The 18,183-nt window shown below is 46.6% G+C and overlaps 1 protein-coding gene across 6 annotated transcripts in view; it reads right to left on the bottom strand.

Moving 5' to 3' along the window:
* The window catches only part of LOC102904570 (rho GTPase-activating protein 10), a 300,700-nt gene that overhangs the window by 168,288 nt on the left and 114,229 nt on the right, over positions 1 to 18,183 (bottom strand). For all 6 annotated transcript variants that reach the window (XR_013051024.1, XM_076571472.1, XM_076571473.1 and 3 more), the window contains exons 4-5: positions 12,771 to 12,842; positions 4,208 to 4,309 (exon numbers count right to left, since the gene is read on the bottom strand). Coding sequence is in view for 5 of the 6 variants with exons in the window: in XM_076571472.1 (XP_076427587.1) it covers positions 4,208 to 4,309; positions 12,771 to 12,842 (174 nt within the window). In the remaining variant the exon portion in view is untranslated. The remainder of the gene's footprint in view (positions 1 to 4,207; positions 4,310 to 12,770; positions 12,843 to 18,183) is intronic.

The raw sequence follows: 18,183 nt of genomic DNA, 5'->3' as shown, positions 1-18,183 counted from the left end.
CTGCGTTTTATTATCCACTTGGAGCTCTACACAAGTAGAAGACAGAAGATGAGTCCCACATAAAATTATTAAAGTGTTACTTCTCCAGTGATATTTAAACGGAAATAGTACCCTGTGTCTACTGGAGGGAAAAAAAAAAAAAACATTAAAACCCAAGAAAAATGGAAATCTTCTCCCCTACCCTGGAATAGGGAAGGTGAGAGTTCCTGTGTATGGTACCCATAGAGTGGGAGCCGCAGCTCCTTGTAGAAGTAAAATGGTCAGCAGGGAACACACTACAGGGCTCTGCTCTTCTCTTTCAACAAGAATGGAGAACGATGCCCATGCCTTTCCGCGCCTCTGCTCACGGTCATCCCCAGCAACCTTAATTAATCTCCTGAACTAAAGTCAATTCGCTGAAGATCAGCCACACATTAGCAGCTCGAAAAAGCAATGAGCATCCAACACTAAGCCTTCTTTCCCTTCTAACGTCTGCATGCTTTCAAGAAGGCTCTTTCAAATGGGAGTCTATGTTTATGAAGAATAAATAGAACAAGAGAGAAAAGACGGTCAATTGAAATGGAAACTAAAACCATTCATCTTTGGGACCTCTTCAAATTCATGACTTGCAGCTTAATTGTCTTTGGGATTGGAGACACGGCCAAAGCTGTGCACACATCCTGTTCGTACGTCATACAAACTACTTGCTCTGACAGGTACATTCTAGGCAGACAGGGGACAGAATTAAAGCAAGATTGTAGCCTTCACAGGGCTTATAGCCATTGAAAGAAGCCATGCAACAGTACATAATAAGAGGAAGAAAAACAGTAAGCCACAGGAAGAAGGTCATCTTTACAGACAGCAGGAAGAAGTTTTCCTAACACATGGTCTGAGTAAAGGGTATCTGGGACAGTATCTGAAGGAGGCAGACTTGTGGGTCTGGACTGGACAGGGGTTAGGGTGTGCTCAGTAGTGAAGTGTATGCTTGGAATGTATGTGGCCCTGACTTCAATTACCAATGCATCAGATTAAAAAAAAAATACCATATTCTAAGCAGCAAGAAGAAGAAATGCAAAGCACCCCAGCAAGAAACCTGTCTGCCCTGAGTGGGCAGTGCATAGCACATAGGGTCCTGGGTCCCACGGCTTCTGGATGCACCATCACACTGATGGATGAGAGGTGGAGTGTGGGAGCTGAAGATGCCTCCTACACTACACACAAGGAACATTCAGGAACAGATGGCTAATTAGAGTGATGTGGCGGTGGAAAGTGACTTGAGGCATAAAAATTGTCTTTGAAATAACTGAAAGTAGAGATAATGGAGAAGAGAGGTAAAAAGAGCAGCAGGCATAAAAATCAGCCAGCCACTGTCCCTGCAGAACCGACTGGGGGCAGTGGGAGCCCACGTGTGCCTTCCTATGCAGAATGCAGTAAGAGGAGAGCAGAGCCCACACCTCACGCACTGTTGTGAGGATTAAGTGATATAAAAGCTATTTTCTCTTTATAAAGTATTAAATGTCATCCAAATGTCAAAGGTATAAGAAACACAAAGAAACTGTTGAAGCCACACACACAAGCCAAGAAGAATGGACAGCTGAATTAAAAAAAACCATCAACAATTTCCAGAATTTAAAATCCTGAATCATGACAGGACACTAGTGGAATTCAGGTGTTCCTGGTCCATGGACTGCTCTCACCCAATGTAAGGTCAAACTACTGACCTTGTGTACATCCTACTTCACAAATGAGTCTGTCAGATACACTAAGCCTATAGGCTGAAGATGATGTCCCAACACTGCGGGAAACCTCAGGCTGCTGGCTGTTTCTGTCAACTCACATGTTTTGGAAGTCGCTTGTTTGCACTGCCTGGTTTTTTGTTGTTGTTTTTTAGGTAACATTATTTTCTTCTTGGGTCTCTGAGGGAGTTGAAGATTAGATAGTTATAGTTATAGTTAGTTGAAGATTAGATAGTTATAGTTAGTTGAAGATTAGATAGTTATAGTTAGTTAGTTAGTTAAAGATTAGATAGTTATAGTTTTCCTTATTAAGAATTTTAGAAAAGAAACTCAATGAAGAGGTGTAAGTGTATAAATTTGAAAGACATCAAAAGACAGTTCTGTAGTAATATAAGTTAGGATAGAAAGTGAATCAGGCACATTTTCGACTTACCAAAATAGGATACATAATGGAATTATATTCTCTGAGTTTGTCAAATGTAAATGGACTAGACATTGTTTAGGTAGTTATTGCTTGTATATATTGTATATAGTCATTGTACTTATTGTATATAGTTTTTCTTATATTAGTTATAACTTTTTTCCTTTTTTCTTTTTATTAGAATAGAAAAGGGAAATATGGTGATATTTTATTTGTGCTGAAATGTGATTTTACTTGTATGTTAATAAATAAAGTTGCCTGTGGGGTCAGAGCTAATAGCAAGCCATTTAGCAGAAGTCTGGCAGTGGTAGCACATGCCCTTAATCCCGATCACATGACAGGCAGAACCTCTGTGTGTTCAAGGACACAGCCAGCATGGAGACACACGCCTTTAATCTCAATACCAACCATAGAGACCTGGAGGTCTGTATAGACAGGCAGTGATGAGGAGGTCATGTGGTTGGGTTTACAACCAATGAGAAGGCAGAACAGAAAGTCAATAAAAATACAGACACACAGGAAGTAGGTCTCTTTCTGAGGGGAAGTGAGGGGTAAGAAGGCAGTCTTGGTCTTAGCTCTTGGCTGCTGCTCTGACCTCTTGGGCTTTCAACTCTGCATTTGGCTCTGTGTTTCTTATTTAATAAAACCGTTCAGAATTACATCTACAAACGGTCACTTGTAGATGTCAAGCCAATGATGTATGCACACATACAGTCTGCATACACAGCTGGTTTCATACTATTCTCATCGGGATGATAGGTCAACGAGTACATATGTAACAGAGCATTATGCACAGATTCATGTGTGCTCAAAGGCCAGCACAGGGAGGGAGGCAGGGTTCTGCTTCTGTTCTAAGTCACAATCTCAACTACGTATCACATTATTGCTAATTAACTATGATCTGGGGCCGAGGAGATGGCTGCGTGTTTAAGGGAAGGCACTGAGGTCCTTGGTAGCTGGGGGAAAATAGGGAGTATGTATGGTCCTACAGTGTGTGTGTGTGTGTGTGTGCGTGCACGTGTGCGTGTGTATGTGGTGTCAGAGTAAGGGGGGAGTCTGTGTGTGCATGTATGCACATGTGTTCTCAAGGACAAAGAACTATTTTTTTTTTCTGAAAAAAGGAGTGCACGCTGTTCTTGCACAGGTTCAGGTCCCGGCACTTCTAGGAAGCAGCTCCTGGCCAACTGCAACTCCAGCCCCGAAGGACCGTCCCGCTCTTCTGGCCTGTGTGGGCCCCTGCACTCATGTGCACATATACCCCACACAGACATACATGTATTATTTTTAAAAATTCAAAGAAATCTTTTAAAAGTCTATGTACCATATTGTAAATAAATGAAGTTTCTATTCCAGCCTATGAGAGACAGGAAAACAGTCTAGAAATTTACAAAGAAATGGAGAAAATAAGAGGTAAGATATAAATTCCTTTCTGCTTACATACTGCTTTCCAAAAAACAAACAAACACCTGCCTATTAACACAAGTAGAACAGATTCACTCTTTCCAGTAAGAGTCCACACACACACACACACACAAAGCTCAGCCCTCAGTTAGATTAATGCTGTTATCACAGACATAAAACTGTGTGAGCTCATTCAGTTCAGTTCATCAAGGAGACCTGAAAGCAAGAACAGGCCTATCCCTGCAAGGAATGGGGAGGGGGGGGGTGTTTGTTTGTTTGTTTAGTTTTTCAAGACAGGGTTTCTCTTTGTAGCCCTGGAACTCACTCTGTAGACCAGGCCGGCGTCAAAACTCACAGAGACCTGCATCCTGGGTGCTGGGGTTAAAGGCGCTGGCGCTGCCATCCCGCCGGGCTGTGTAAGTCCTTTATAATAAATGCTAACATTGCTCCTATGAAAAACTCAGAGCCTAAAAGGTACTGCTATGACTCCACACTTGATCAATGCCATGAGACATTCATTGTTGCCTCATTCAGAGAACTCTGCTCTGAATTCACTGCAGTATCTGTCTTCCCCATGTCTATAAAATCTCAGGTGAAGTTTTCACAAGGAAAGAAATTTTTAAAAAGAAAGAGGTCACTACACACATCAAGAGCAACATGAAAAGAATACCTCTTGCAAATGTGAGTCTTTCTTCTTGGCAGAGAGAGTCAAGTGTTTATCAATTAGACTGTAATTCTTTTCTGTCTCTTTGTCAAACTTCTTCTTTTCTTCCTACAAAGAAAAACCAGGCAAGGTTGATCATACATAACACACATAAATCACATGCACAGTTAAGTCTACTGGAGGCTAAAAATACGAAAAATGTTTAAAAAAACAAACGCAAGGAAGCACTAAATGTGCAGAAGGCACTGCTGAGGCAAGGCCTCTGTCCCCAGCCTCCGTCCCCAGTCTCCGTCCCTGGCCTCTGCCCCCAGGCCTCTGTCCCCAGGCCTCTGTCCCCGGCCTCCGTCCCCGGTCTCTGTCCCCGGCCTCCGTCCCCGGTCTCTGTCCCCAGGCCTCCGTCCCCGGTCTCCGTCCCCGGCCTCCGTCCCCGGTCTCTGTCCCCAGGCCTCCGTCCCCGGCCTCCGTCCCCGGCCTCCGTCCCCGGTCTCCGTCCCCAGGCCTCCGTCCCGGCCTCCGTCCCCGGCCTCCGTCCCCAGGCCTCCGTCCCCGGCCTCCGGCCTCCGTCCCCGGCCTCCGTCCCCAGGCCTCTGTCCCCGGCCTCCGTCCCCAGGCCTCTGTCCCCAGGCCTCCGTCCCCGGCCTCCGTCCCCGGTCTCTGTCCCCCGGCCTCCGTCCCCGGCCTCCGTCCCCAGCCTCCGTCCCCGGCCTCCGTCCCCGGCCTCTGTCCCCGGCCTCTGTCCCCAAGCCACTGCTACGGATCAGAGTCGGCACCAGGGCCAAGAAGACACTCTCCTGCACCCTCCTCTCAGGAGTTTCAACTCTTCATCGGAGTTAAGTCATCGCACTCTTCTCTCACAAAAAAGAAAGACACGTAAGCGGTTAAGCTCAAGGAACGAGCTTTCTCGGAACTGCGCAGAGATGAAATTGGTGTTAGACTCGGTCAGTGTAGCCACACGGGTTTTTACTCGTAATAATTCTAGAACATCTCAGGGAAGAAAGTCATCAATGGTCCAATTTGAATATAAGGACACTCTACCCAGAACTGCTACTGAGTTTCCTGACCTTACAAGGATTCTTATACCACCTAGCACAGCATCAGTGGTCAACTGACCCCAACACAATGCTGACGGACTACGGAGAGCGGATTCCACACACACTTCTCGGGCACGGCCAAAGCTTTGCTTTGCTACAAAGGCTTTGGAGAGAACAAGTCACCAGCTTCTGCGGGTGAAGATGGCAGAGCAGCGCTCGCTCGGCTCCACACACTTTTAACAAACATTTGGAAGCCTGTGTCGTGGTGATGTTAGAAATACGTCCATCGGTACCAAACCCCCCTACCTCCCACCACGCCCGGCCGGGCACATCTCCTTCCTTATTTTCTATTTTTTTCTGAATCAAAGATAGTGAACTACCCTAGTCTTTTCTATCCAGAGTTTCCTCTTTTAGTGGAAGATGAAACAAAGGATGTGATTTCTGCATCCTGGCATTCAGGTCCCCACTGCACAGGACTACAGGTTGAGTTCTGGGAGCCTAGGACATCACAGCCTCTGCTTCATCACTTAAGACCATGAATTAGTCCCCACACGATGAAGGAGAGACTCAGGAATTAGCGTTTCTTCCCAGTTCTAACTACCAACTTGAAAAGCCTGAAAATAAAAATTTCAGGACCAAAGAGATGGTCCTTTTCCAGAGGACCCAGGTTCCTTTCCTAGAACGCAAACAGAGGCTCACAAGTCTGTGACTCCAGTCCCAGGGGTATGGTGTCCTCTTCTGTTGTCTGTGAGTGCTATATGCACATGATCCCCAGACACACAACATAAGCCAAACACCCATATACATAAAGTAAAATAGTAAGTAATCTCCCAAAGGTCTGACGAGGAGAACCTAAGTTTTCTTCAGAACGATCTGGGAGTATTTTGTGCTGACTCATCTGTGGAGCTGGTCCTTGGGTGTGTGAGGGACAAAGCAGGGGTCAGGTAGCTTTCCTCTCACATTTCCAAGTTGTCACGCTTCCGCTGAAAGGGAAGCACTTTCTTTGTCTTAGGCCCTGGGTAGTCTTCTCTCTCGGTTACAGCATTTCTGTAAGTGCACGGTACTGATTACAGTTACAGTCGGTTACCATCTTTTCTGTTCTCCGTACGCTTGTCAACTATTCTAACAGCAGGAAATAAAGTGCAATCCACATCGCTGCCTCCCCATCACCACCCATTTAGAGAGCTGACAGCGTGGCGAGCGTATCAAGGCATGGGTACGTCCTGCCCACTCAGTGTGCTGTGCACCTGCAGGACAGCCACATACCACTCTCTCGGGACCTGCCTCTCCACTCAGTCAGGAAGGGCAAGCCATGCCTCTGCATCTACCACGGCGTGGCCACAATGCAGAACTCCATCATAAGAGTGCAGTCTTTACAGATGAGGACTAGGCAAAGTTTTACTTGCTTATCTGACTCCATCTAAATCATGGAACTGGACTCAACAGCTAAAAGCCCAGCACATTCAGCAGCATGAGTATGTGAATTAACGTGTGGGTAAAGCTGGGGCGAGAGAAAACAGCAGCACAACCGCTTCCTTTTGGTTTGCTTGTTTGTTGTTGTTGTTGTTGTTTGTTTTTCGAGACAGGGTTTCTCTGTATAGTTTTGGTGCCTGTCCTGGATCTCTCTCTGTAGACCAGACTGGCCTCGAACTCACAGAGATCCGCCTGCCTCTGCCTCCCGAGTGCTGGGATTAAAGGCGTGCGCCACCACCACCCGGCTTAGGCTTTCTTAGCTAAGAGTTTTATCTAGGAACCCATCACCCTAGCTAAGAGTTTTATCTAGGAACCTGTCACCCCACCTACTGAAAGGAAACTCAGGCTCTGACGTTCCACAGCACTCCGGGAACCTCAGCCTCGACAATTATCTCCCCTGCGTCTATTCTGAGTGTGGCTGCAGCTCATTTGTTCTTTGTGTTCGCATCTTGTGCTAAGGTTATATCAATCTTAAGGGCTGTGGCGAGGAGCAACCAGTGAGAATGGAACACGTTCTTTCCAACGCTGCACACAGGAGGTGGAGAGATACAAACAGCAGAAGAATCCTGGAGTTCAACTTCGCTGCAAGAAGCAGACATTATAAACTCGGGAGAGCCTGAGCCAGTCGGTCCTCCAGGGGGTGTGACTGGCTGGAAAAAGGTTAAAGTAGTGCACGGGCAAGCCAGACAGCCGGAGCTTGTCTCCGTGTGAGAGAAAAGCCCATGAGGTGTCATCTCCTCTAACTGTCCTCAGACAGCTGGGAAAAACCTCAACATGTTTTATAAAACTCACTAAGCCAAGTAAACTTTCTTTACAGATTAAATATGGCTCATAGGAAGTTATCTATAAGTTATCTGTTATAAAATTGCACACGTAAAAAAAGTGGAGGTGTGACTTAAAATAGTAGTGTTGGATACAACAGGACCAATATAAATGTATAATAGGAAGAGGAAATTCATGATCCTAAGACCCACAACTCAAATTAGCGGAACTCTTAAATATCATTAAAAAATAAAATATAGCCGGGCGGCAGTGACACACACCTTTAATACCAGCACTCAGGAGGCAGAGGTAGGTGGATCTCTGTGAGTTCGAGGCCAGCCTGGTCTACAGAGTGAGTTCCAGGACAGCCAGAACTAAACAGAGAAACCCTGTCTCAAAAAAAAAGAAAGAAAGAAAGAGAGAGAGAGGGAGGGAGGGAGGGAGGGAGGGAGGGAGGGAGGGAGGAAAGGAAGGAAGGAAGGAAAGAAGGAAGGAAGGAAGGAAGGAAGGAAGGAAGGAAGGAAGGAAGGAAGGAAGGAAGGAAGGAAGGAAGGAAGAAAAAGAAAAAAATATATACAAAGGTCCCTGCAGAAAGCACACCATTTTAAAATGCATTATTTAATTAGTGGGATTGCTGTAACTATTTAACTGGGAAACAGAAACAGAGCCCCACCCATATCAAAATTAATTCCAGATGGGCTGAAAAAGTCACGAGTTAAAAATGAAGCTATAATAAAGAGATTGTCATCAGATCTTAAAATAAAGCACACACCACCTAAGCAAACAACAGGCAGAAGCCCAAAGAGACACTCCAGAGTTCCAAAACGTGGACAGCGCTCCAGCTAAAGGGGTAGACATCACATCAGGGCAGCCAGCCTCAGAGCGGATCAGACATTCTCAACTCAAAGGCGTTGGACCATTTTCACACTTCCATGAAAACAGGAAAAAATAATAAAAACATGCACGTATCTGTAAATCACACCAGAGTTTTTGGTTTTTTTTGAAAAGGAAGATTTTTTTTTATTATGTTCACTTTAATATGACTATCTTTGTGTAGTTGTCTACATTTTACAACTTTTCTTGGGAAACAGGTTTTCCTTTCCAGCTGTACACATTAAATAACATTCAATGTTTGAGTAGTCTAGATGATTTAAACACCTCCTTAGGGGATTTCAGTTCTTCTCTTTTTACTTAATAAGGAGGGGAACTACACTCCACACAGGACACAGGACACAAAGACAGGCAGCAATCACCAAGGGACCTCTTTAAACAGTCCCCAGCCCCTCCCTACACACTCCCCCTAAGCAGGATCCTGCTGGCTCTGACCCCCATGCTCCAGCTCCAAGCTCTAACAACATCTTACTGCTGGGTCGGACCCACTTCCAGGAAGCAACTCTCTTTCCCACTCAGTGAGTGAGTGAGTGTGTGTGTGTGTGTGTGTGTGTGTGTGTGTGTGTGTGTGTGTGTGTGTACACAAGTGTGTATACCTCCCTTAACTTCTCCTGTCCTCTATTCACATTTGGCATCCCAATGAGCTACCCAGCCCCATCTACAATCCTCCTTCAACTGCCTTTAGCCTTTCTAAAGAGAGAAGTCACTCCCCCTGCCCCTACCCCAATCCGATGCTTGGCCCCTCATGCAGCTGTCAGAGGACAAATGAGTAGGCCAGCACAGTATCGCAGGCCCCAACACTGACCCGAGCCACACGGCACCTGAATACCTGCTGTAGATTCACCTAACCAGTGTTTGCGGACAAATCACTGTCAATCCAGAATGAAGAGTGGATTAAAAACCTAAGCAATTCTTTTTTGCAAGTGATGGAGAGTAAACCACAAGTAGGAAGGCAGCAACTGCAACCATGAGCATCCGGCCCCAGACCTGACACGCAGTGGGTATTTCAAGGTCCTTTTAATTCTGGAAATCCCCTTCTGAGTCAGACCGGGAAAGTGAGGAACAGCGCCTGGAGGAGCTGGTCCCAAATCACAGTTCACTTGGGGTGGTCTCCCTGCAGGGGCCGAGTGTGTGCCACAGCCATCTGGGGTAGATCCCAGACCTCAGCTCAGACCTCAGCTCAGACCTCAGCTCAGACCTCAGCTCAGCGTATCCCACCACTTTCCCATCTCTGACTCTCCCACAGCCTTGCTGAAGGCCAGGCAGTGTGTTAATTTGCTGTGTGATAGGCACAGATATGTGCTTTATAAGCAAAGGAAAAGTAACAGGATTAAATTAAAGCAACACTCTGCTTTTCCAAACCACCTGACATGATAAGCTACTCAGGGAGGTTTGGTTCAACTCATGCTCTGCAGTTATTTACACAATCTGGGCCAGTCAGTTTTTATTAAGTATGCTCATCAGACATATTCTTAGAAAGAAATGCTTTCTAAATGTGACTGCAAGTTTGGTCCTGGGGTGAAGTGTGAAGTCACAATAATAAAGCAAACGTTTGTTTCACGTCTTGTGTTAAAAGTTTGGGTCTACTGGATAAAATCAAACTCTGCTCTCTCCGAGGCTGTCTTATAATGGTCAGGACAGCTTAGTGGCATCTGTTTGACACTTAGCACACTGCTGCTACTGTTCTAGACCCAGTTTGCACTATGGCCCGACTGGAGGTGTCTGAGAAAACAATTTTAGATTCCCCACTGGTCCTTGCACATTTTACTCACTGTACTTTGCCTCCAGTGAGCGATGGCTTTTAAGGTGCTGGGCGCACTGCAGATAAAAGCCAACACTGTACAGAAAAGGGAAGAGTGGGAACGAGTTCAGAAACGAAGCAACCCTGAGTAAACTCCACCAGCACTGCAGCACAGCCCCAAGCGCCAGGACCCAGGGTCTGACTCCAGCAGGCACACAGGAAAACCCAGAAGAGCCTTCAAAACAGAAACAAGCCCAAACCCAGCAGACATGACTCAAGGCAGGCACATCAAAACAACAGAATCGTCAGGAGCTCCTCGGAGGTTTTTAAAAATCCAATTTACAAAAACCACCTAGCAACTTAGATTACACTTACACCATAGTTCAACGTGTAATTAAGGCTTCTAGAAACTAGAGAAGGCAGACACAGAGGGAACCAAGAGCTCCACAGAAAAGCACACGGGGTGAAATCAGCACGCGGGAAAAGGGGGAGAGGAGAGAAGCTAAACGCTGACAATGACGTCTAAAAACTCTGATGTGGTCAATTCTAAATGTGCTGTTTTCATCTCCACACGAAAACTGCTCCACGGTGTTTGTCAAAAAGGCTGCCAACTAAGAGTTGAAGTTTTTTTAAAGCACACTGCAACGGAACACAAGTCTGTGCTTGTCAAAACAGGACTGGGTGTCCAGGAAGCAGACATGCACACAGGGACACACACACACACACACACACACACACACACACACGCATGCACGCATACACGCACACACACGTGCGCATGTGAGCAGGTACCTAAACTGCAAGTTCCTCTTCGGTTCTTACAGAATTATTATAAACCAAATAAGCTCTTTTCTAGACATCTTCTACCAAAAGGCAAGGTGGAGAATTCTGGAGGATAAAGAAAAATGATGCACGGTCTTTGAAAGATTTAACAGTGTGATGCAAGAGATCGCCATTTCTGTGTTACTACATTATAGAGGCAACCACCTCTATTTATTATATTAAAAGGGGGAGTTCTCCCAGGGTCCCATCTGGTTTCTCCAGGGACATCAATAGACAAGAGTGCAACCCCATATACTGTACTCACCAAGAATGGAGCTAAATCCTTCAAAACCGACTGCCAGAAACACACTGAAACTGTAAATCAAAGGGCCTTCCAGGTAGTGGTTGGTCACTACCCACCCTGAGTCATACGCTACATCACTGTAGGAATCTCTCCCTCTTTAAGGGGCTGCTTATTTTGCAAGTAGCTTCACTGAACAAACAAGAGGGAATATGAAGGAAGCCTGAAGCCAGGAAAGGCACTGACAGAAGGAAGAAATGTACAAAACCTTGCGGGGCAAATGGACAATAAAACATAAGCCTTGTACTGGTTAAGTCGCTTGCATTAGGGCAATACAGCCCCTGCCCTCCCTCACCCACCATCTAATGAAAGCATTAACTGAATGCTGTAAGCATGTAGTGCCTGCCAATGACACAGAAGCATGTTCAAGCCTCAACTAGAAGACACACCAGAGGAAAGCAGGACACCAGGTCCTTCACTGGACAGGTAAGGCAAGGATTTGTCCAAGAGTGGGAAGGTGCATGCGATCAGCTGCTGCAGGCAGGAAGCTGCTGAGGCTGCTGCAGCTCATTTACTATCAGGAGAGGGGTGGGGCACCCCCAGACCTCCACTATCCTCAATTTACAGTCTTTCAGTATATTATCAGACCAAATAAAAATACCAGTATGACAAAGCACTTAAAGGAGGAAGGAGTCTATAAATAGCAAACAGGAATACTGGAGTGTGCTGGGCCTACTGTGCAGTCACAGCTACTGAGGTACAAGGTTTACTTGTTCCAAAGGATTTTGATTTTTTTCTACCTATGAAAAGTGGCAAACAAGACAGTTCTCTTCCCTACTTAAAATGAGTTATTCTCTTCTCTTTGGTCTAGGCCAAGAATGGTCAACAAGACACAAAGGGTACTTCTTCTCCCTCACATTAAAAAAGACAAAGACTGGTGGAAATTATTTTGCTAGGTTAACTTCAAGGCTGAGATCACGAACTCTAGAAGTTGCTAAATACATTCAGACTGCTGTGGCAAAGCTGCTTGCTGTATTATTCCGGGAAATCCTGGCTACGACCCAGATCCTTCACTGTGCAGCTGCAGGTCACTGTTACAATAAACACTTGCACATAATAGAAGCTCAATAAATTTTTGCTAGAGTCAGGGAAATCACATCCCAACAACCTCTTCCTAGTTTCCACGACATCCTGTGGGAGCAGAGTCCCTAGTCGAAGCCTGGCACAGTCACAGTTCTCCTACAACAGAGAAGCGTGCACACACGGCTGTGACTACAGCAGAGGAGCGTGCACACACGGCTGTGACTACAGCAGAGAAGCGTGCACACACGGCTGTGACTACAGCAAAGCCCTTTCTATCAGGGGGAAATTGAAGCTCCCTGGAAAGGTTTAGCCAAAGGAGATGACTAGTTGTTTTACTCCCCATCCAGGTGTTTTTGTTGTGTTTTCAATTTCGCCTCCCCCAAGGGGAAAAGTGCATTTAAAACATCAAACAACAGATGGTCTCCCCAGCAAGCCCGCCACGCTGCCAAATGTGAATAAAGAATACAGCAGCAGCTAAGGCGCCAGCACGTTCTGTTTACAAGTGTGCTCAAATTAGACACCAACCTTTACAGCTCCAAGTTGTTCTTTTCTGAATTTTTCCAAGGGTTTAATCAGGGTCTCAGTAACACTCAATGCCTGGAGAAGAAGAAGGAATAACAAAAGAACACAGCATTAGGAAAACACAGTACTTCATTTCCCTCCTGCATTCCACCAGAAGTAAAGTGAACAACATATTTAGCTGTTTGACCTCATTCTGCCAATATAACAACTAAGGCGCTGTATAACGTATTAAAGAGCTACATGTCTGTAAATGTTTTCAGGGAAGAGAGTTGAAGCAGCTGGCAGAGAACATGCACCTCAGCCCACAGCTCTCCACGACCAGCACGAGCTATCAGTGAACAAAGGGCTCTATGACACCCACTACAGAAAGAACACTTGTGTTTGAGATCACCTCCTCCTCAGAAATCTAAAATTCAATGACGTTCCTTTACTGGTAACCAGACCGCACTAAGGAAAGACTCAGAACTGTGCGTATTCTTCTTATACAAGTAGTCTGACGTCATCACTGACAATTCCTGTCCTGGTGAGGGTGGAAGGTACATTAGCAGAAGTCAGACCAAGTGCTCAGGCCTGCTGGCAAGCGTCACATCAGGGAGAGTGACAGGCCACATGCACTCCGACCACAGTCTCACTCATGTCTTACTCTGACTCACTTAGGCTTTTTATTCAAAGCCACAAAATGCTGAAAACGCAAATAAAAGGATTATTTACCTAAGGAAAGCATACTTGGTAACAGTATGCTACTGAACAGTGGCTTTCTCAGCCTCCAACTCCAAGATCCAGAAATATCCAGAATGATGGGAGGACCTTAAAACACTATGCAAGAATGTGTCATCTACCTTTTACAAAGCCCCCTCCAAAACAAAAGGAAGGGAGGGAGGGAGGGAGGGAGGGAGGGAGGGAGGGAGGGAGGGAGGGAGGGAGGGAGGGAAGGAAGGAAGGAAGGAAGGAAGGAAGGAAGGAAGGAAGGAAGGAAGGAAGGAAGGAAGGAAAGAAGGAAAGAAGGAAAGAAGGAAAGAAGGAAAGAAGGAAAGAAGGAAAGAAGGAAAGAAGGAAAGAAGGAAACAACTGAAGCTTAAAATAAAGGAAAAAATGGTAAATGCTTTTAAGAGGAACATATCAGAAATCAAACCCAGTGCCCTGCCCCACCCTTAAAGGTTTCGGCAAGTGTTCTTCCAGGGGCTATCCTCCCTGGCCTTGGGATTCTTGATTTAACCACAGGCTCCTTTGCACTCATTTATTTCATAAGGATTTCTTTTAAAGTCAACACTCCTAATACAATGTAAATACAAACTATGTAAATGTCGAACACAAGGGCTCCTCCTGAGTGCTACTCACCCACTTGGAAAATCTGCTACTTTGCTACACAAGAGCTAGGTAACAGACCCAAAGGAAAAGAACAGTCCAGAGACAGAATGGATTCATCTTCCAAACACATTCATTTTAAGTATTTTGAATGTTAAATTCAAGTGTTCCACATTTAGGACCACGTGACTGGAAACAGTGACAATCCAGAGAGCACCCTGTACTGAAGACAACAGACACACAGTGACGTGGAGCAGGGGTCCTGGCCAGCCAAGTAAGGTCTGGGATGGCCCATGCTGTATCTCAGAAAGCAGTCATCAGAGTTTCTGCCAACAGTTTTCAAGGTGATCCAATCCACAGACAATTTCCAGAAATTAAGATACTTGGGCCTGCAAGGCACATGCCACCAATCCAGACCACCGGAGTTCAATCCCGAAGATCCATATGGTCAGAGAGAACTGACTCCCCAAATTGTTCTCTGATCTCTACATACACACAGTGGTATGTGTGTGCCCCTCCACCACACACACAAATGGAATAAGTAAATACAATTTTTAAGAAAATACATATGACACCTGTGTCACTTTAAAAGCTTCTTCTCTCTCCAGATCTAGCCCATTACTATTGCAGAATAAACCCATACATAACAAATACATCCTCTACAGAGGCTGACACGCTCGGGAAAGAAGGACGCCTAGAAAGCACACCAGTGTAACAGAGGCTGACAAATTGTGGTCACAAACGAGAGATGCAGGGATCAACAACCCCAGAGAACAGTGCAAAGTCCCAAGTGGGCACTCCCCATCCAAGACAGCCATCTTACCAGAGCCTGGTGTGAGCCCCGGGGCTGGGATACGGACACAAGAATGAGAAGCCCCCTAGCCCTCGTGAAATCTGTTGATTAGTGGGGGAGGAACACATGCAAATTTCCAGTGGAAAAGTGTGGGCCAAATGTGGCAAGGGCTTCATCGAGGCAGTAGGAGGAATGTGCTCAGTATGAGCTTCATCAGAGCATTAGCACAGAAGCTACGAGCTGAAGGAGAAGAAACAGGAACACAGGGACCAAGAGGAGCGGATTCCAGCCTGGAGCCAGGAGAGGCACAGGATGACAGCAAAAGCAAGTACTGCCGCGGACAGCCCACGTCAAAGGGCACAAAACACTGGAGGGACAGGAGAGCTGAGTGACAGCAGAGACCAGAATACCTGCAGTGAGAACCCGGGGATGGAAGCCACTGGATGGTTGTTAGCAGAGAACTGATAGACTGATTGTTGCACCTTTTAAAGATCCCCTGCTCTAAGCAAAGGACTTAGAGGGGGAAACGAAGAAGAAACTCTTCCCAGGAGATTTCCCCAGGAGACAAGACATGATGGTGGCTCACATATATGTAGACACAAAAATGAAGCAAGTAGATTTGAGACACAGCTGCAAGCTAAGTGAACTGAGTGTCGGGGAAAAAAAGGAAGTATCTGTAATTGCTTCCAGATTTTGTATGAGCAAACAGCTACCTGAGAGCACTGTTACGGTTTCAATCCTTAACGGCCTCCAAAGGCCCATCTGCTGAAGGGTCCACCAGCAGCAGAGGCACTAGCAGAACCTTAACAAGAGGAGATGTGGATGCAGCCGGCAGGTCACTGGGAAGGGGATACTGGAATTCCAGCCCCTTCTCTTTTGGGCTTCCTGCTCAACCTAAATTGAACAGCTCTGCTCCACCTGACCATCCTGCCATGATGCGCTGCTCACCATCAGCACAAAAGCAAAGGAGCCAAGCAGTCATGAACCAAAACCTGTGAAAATGTGAGCCAGAGTATGCTGCTAAAACAAGGTGTTGGATAAATGAAGGAGGAGGTGTGGCTGTGTGAGCATACGTATCTGTTAAATGTTACACCTGCATGCAATGGGAGCTGACTTCAATCCTAAGATGCCAGCCTCTGCAGAAAACATACAATCTATAGGGACATTCAGATACAACAGTAGGATAGATCCAGACACAAAAGCTGGAAGTGGAACAGATGTCATGTAACTGTCTCTATAGGACACTGTGTAAACTCAGTCATGTTAGCAGTATCTATGGGAAAGGCCAGACAGCAGGTGATCATAACAGAAAGGTGGGAGTATCTTGGGAAAAGCCATTCTTCAGAGGGATAACCATGATGACTATGAGCACACAGGAAGAGGTAGGACTTCTCCTGGGGTGTTTTGTTTTATCTTTAAAGACGGAAATCAGGGCCCAGCAGCAGCCCGCTGAGGTAGACGGGCCCAGCGGCGACAGCCTACAGGGATATTCAGGCCCGGAGGCAGCCGGCAGAGACATTCAGTCCCAGCGTCGGCCCACAGAGGTAGACAGGCCCGGCGGCAGAGACAAGCAGACGCAGGTAGGCCTGCGGCGGGGGCCGGTGGAGGTAGACGGGCCCAGCGGCGGCAGCCGACAGGGATATTCAGACCCAGCGGCAGCTGGCAGAGACATTCAGGCCCAGCGGCGGCCCACAGAAGTAGATGGGCCCAGCGGCGGCCCGCTGGGGTAAACGGGCCCGGCGGCAGCGGCCGACAGGGACATTCAGGCCCGGCAGCAGCCGGCAGAGACATTCAGGCCCACCAGCGGCCCACAGAGGTAGACAGGCCCGGCGGCAGAGACAAGCAGACGCAGGTAGGCCTGCGGCAGCGGCCCGCGGAAGTAGACGGGCCCAGCAGCAGCCCGCTGAGGTAGACGGGCCCAGCGGCGGCAGCCGACAGAGATATTCAGGCCCGGCGGCGGTCCACAGAGGTAGACAGGCCCGGCGGCGAAGACAAGCAGACGCAGGTAGGCCTGTGGTGGCGGCCTGTGGAGGAAGACGGGCCCAGTGGCAGCCTGCTGAGGTAGACGTGCAGCGGCCGACAGGGACATTCAGGCCCGGTGGCGGCCCCCAGAGGCAGACAGACCCAGCGGCAGCTGACAGGGACATACAGGCCCGGCGGCGGACCGCAGAGGTAAACAGGCCCAGGGACGGAGACAAGCAGACACAGCTTGGAACAGGGACGCCCCTAACCCCAACATCTGGAGAAGAAGCTATCTCCGTGGGTCAGAACCAGAACGAATCTGAACACTCCGTCTGAGGACAACCCAGGGCCCAGCTGCTGATCCTGTGAAACCCAACAACTTGGAGGTGTTGGTGAGACTACCCTGCTCAGCTGAAACCCATCTGGGAGAGGATTCAGATGCCCACAGTTTAAAGTCTGAAGAAACAAGATCAGCTGAGGAGTTGACAAATAAATAAAAAGTGACCTGAGAACACAGAAGAAGGCGCTACCCAGACACCAAACCAGATCACCAGAATCATAAGTATATAATTCACCGATCGAAATCAGCTGCCCCTGAAGAAATAGCCCAAAAGCACCAATTTAACCAAGAACCCCTACTAAACCAAGACTAAAAATTAGAACAAGAGAGGCACTCTCAGACACAGACACCACCTGCACCTCACAGAGGAAGAAATGAGTAGGCGCCAGTGCAAAAATACAGGCAACAACATAAAGACCTATATGGCAACATCAGAACCTAGTGATTCTACACCTGCAAGACCTAAACATACCATGACAGAAGAAACAGAAGAAATCAACCCTAAAAGTGACATTAAGAAGATGATAGAGGCCCTTAAAGAAGAAATAAAACATTCCCTCAATGAGGAAATAAAAACTTTCCTTAAAGAGGAATTGAAAAAGTACCTTAAAGAGGAAATAAAAAACTCCCTTAAAGAGGAAATAAAAACTTCCCTTAAAGAGGAAATGAAAAACTCCATTAAAGAGGAAATAAAAAACTCCCTTAAAGAAATGGAAGAAAAAACAAACAAAAAATGGGAAGAAATCAAAGAAAGCCAAGAAAAAGCAATTAAACAGATGAAAGAAACATTCCAAGATCTGAAAAATGAATTTGAGACAATAAAGAAAACACATGCTGAGGGAATGCTGGAAATAGAAATCCTGACAAAACGAACAGGAACTACAGAAACAAGCATAACCAACCGATTGCAAGAGATGGAACAGAGAATCTCTAAAACTGAAGACACGATAGAGAAAATAGATTCGTCAGTCAAAGAAAACAATAAAGACAAAAAAGTCCTAACACAAAACGTCCAG

Source organism: Peromyscus maniculatus, chromosome 5 (assembly GCF_049852395.1).
Source record: "Peromyscus maniculatus bairdii isolate BWxNUB_F1_BW_parent chromosome 5, HU_Pman_BW_mat_3.1, whole genome shotgun sequence".
Lineage (NCBI taxonomy): Eukaryota > Metazoa > Chordata > Mammalia > Rodentia > Cricetidae > Peromyscus > Peromyscus maniculatus.
Note: the sequence above shows the minus strand (reverse complement) of the source record. Positions and strands in the feature narration are given on the sequence as shown.